This window comes from Penaeus vannamei, chromosome 5, assembly GCF_042767895.1.
Source record: "Penaeus vannamei isolate JL-2024 chromosome 5, ASM4276789v1, whole genome shotgun sequence".
In the NCBI taxonomy this organism is placed as follows: Eukaryota; Metazoa; Arthropoda; class Malacostraca; order Decapoda; family Penaeidae; genus Penaeus; species Penaeus vannamei.
Genome location: NC_091553.1, coordinates 19,426,364 through 19,428,863, shown reverse-complemented (window position 1 = coordinate 19,428,863; position 2,500 = coordinate 19,426,364). Strand labels below are relative to the sequence as shown.

General features: G+C 32.6%; 1 protein-coding gene across 1 annotated transcript in view; it reads right to left on the bottom strand.

Annotated features, from left to right (window-relative positions):
* The window catches only part of LOC138861746 (uncharacterized), a 1,615-nt gene extending 616 nt beyond the window's left edge, over positions 1-999 (bottom strand). The window contains exon 1 of the mRNA XM_070121572.1: positions 632-999. Coding sequence (XP_069977673.1) covers positions 632-999 — 368 coding nt within the window. The remainder of the gene's footprint in view (positions 1-631) is intronic.
* Positions 1,000-2,500: the final 1,501 nt, after the last annotated feature.

Genomic DNA, 2,500 nt, shown 5'->3' with positions numbered 1-2,500 from the left:
TCTCTATATATATATATATATATATATATATATATATATATATATATATATATATATGTATATATATAATATATATATATATAATATATGTATATATATATATGTATATATATAATATATATATATAATATATGTATATATATATATATATATATATATATATATATATATATATATATATATATATATATATATAATACCTTTCCTTGACATAGCGGGATTTTTTTCTACTAATGTTATCAATATTACTATACTGCTTTTGAGATTGCCAACAACAATGTTAGATACAAAAAAATCAAAAAAAAAAAAAAAAAAAAGGTAAACAGGTGAGACAGGCAATTTTCGTAATTGGCTCATTGGTGACAGTACTTGTTGAGCCATCTGTATGATAAACAGTTGATAAATTGACCATGGCATGTACGCACAACTCCGTCGGTAAGGGGTTAATATCATCATTATTTCTATTGTTATTATTATTATCGTTGTTATTATTATTAGCTTTAGTATTATTACCATTACTATTTCCATTGTTATTGTTATTATTGTTATTACCATTATTATTATAATTATTATTGTTATTTTGATTCTCTCCAGTCTTTTTATGTTCTCCAGCGTCTTTGTCCTGTCTCACCTCCTTCTCTCTGCTAACTGACACAGCACTTTTCGCAACATGTGAGCTGTTCCAAGGATGTCCGACAACTGTGCACTTCCAATGATATCAGGTATATCTAATTTCCCAAGCCAGGTCTTCGCGTTCTTCGAAATCGTTCCAAGTGCACCAGTCACCATTGGTATCACTGCCACTTTCGATGCTCTGTGGATTCTCATCATTTCGAATGCTAAGTTCTGATATCTATCCACTTTCTCTTCCTCAGTATTGATGATGTTCAAGTCCGCTGGTACAGGTATGACAATTAGTGTCCACTCCCATGTATCTTTCCGTAAGAGAGGAATATCCGGTTGATTGTGGTTCAGCTCCTTATCAGTGTAAACAGTCATGTCCCAGGTAATTCGGACGTCTCCATTCTCTGCGATTGCTAATGGCTGATGATCATACCCTCTATCCCGTACTTTCTGCACATCCCCCAGTGTACTCGCAGGGCCACCTTGTCATGGCGTTTCCTGTACTCTCTCTGGGCAAGCTTGATACTATGCTTGATCGAGTTCTTGAGCAGCTAGAATCAAACCTCCTGTCTCCTTAAAAAAAAAAAAAAAAAAAAAAAAAAAAAAAAAAATCTGAAACCATCTCCAGGAATATTCTCCAGCTACATTTGCTGTTTGTCGAACAAACTCTCCATGCAGGGCTTTCTCCTTCCAGTCCCTGATTTTCTCCTGCCTCCTCTTCTGGCTGGTAGTCCTGGAGGTTCTCTTCTTCATCTAACACCTTCTCCTTCAAAGCAGCTTGAAGCATCCACTCTCTCTGAGATAGCCATTCAAGGACTTACTCTCCTTCTTCACACACTCCTCAATGCTGATCAGCCCTCTTCCTCTTTCTTTCCTTGGCATTATTATTACCATTACCATTATCATCATCATCATCATCATCATCATCATCATCATTATTCCTTTATTGTTACTATTATTATTATTACTACTACTATTACCATTATTGTTATTGTGTTATTATTATTATCATCATCATCATCATCATCAGCAGCAGCAGCAACAGCAGCAGCAGCAGTAACAGCATTATCATCATTAGCATGAATATTATTATCATTATTATAACTATCATTATTATTATCATCATTATCATTATTATCATTATTATTATTATTACTATTATTATTATTATTATTATTATTATTATTATTATTATTATTATTATTATTATTGTTGTTGTTGTTGTTGTTGTTGTTGTTGTTATCATTATTATCATGGTCGTTATAACTGCTATTATTTTTATCATTATTATTACTATTATTATTATCATTATCATCATCATTATTATTATTATTGTCATTGCCATTCGCATTGTTATTATTACCATCATTATCATTATTGTCAATGTTCTTATCATTGCTGTTACAGTTATCTTTATGTTCATTATCATTAATATTATCCTACTTGTTTTTGTTTAGTATCATCATAATCAACCATCATCATGATCATCGCCATCAATGTCACCAATACTAGCATTATTCTAATTAGCCTTATTTTAACATCAATATTCTCCTTTTCATCACTATTGTTACTATTATTACCATTGCATTTGACTCTCAGAAACGCCGGTGAGCTGTAGTGGTGACGTTCTCGTCCAACAATCTTGCTGACCTGTGTTCAATCTGCGCTCTGCCAGTGGATTCCTTGTACATAGAGGGTTTATATAGAAACAAATAAAGAGACGTGTCACATAAAAAAAATCCATTGTAACAAAGGAAATTAAGTGGAATTAAAATCGTTGGAACAGGCAGCATTTCGTTCAGGCCCCCCCCCAAACCCCCCCCCCCTTTTTTTTTTTAACCGGAGGCTTAGTTTTCATTATTTTCAGTGTTGAACT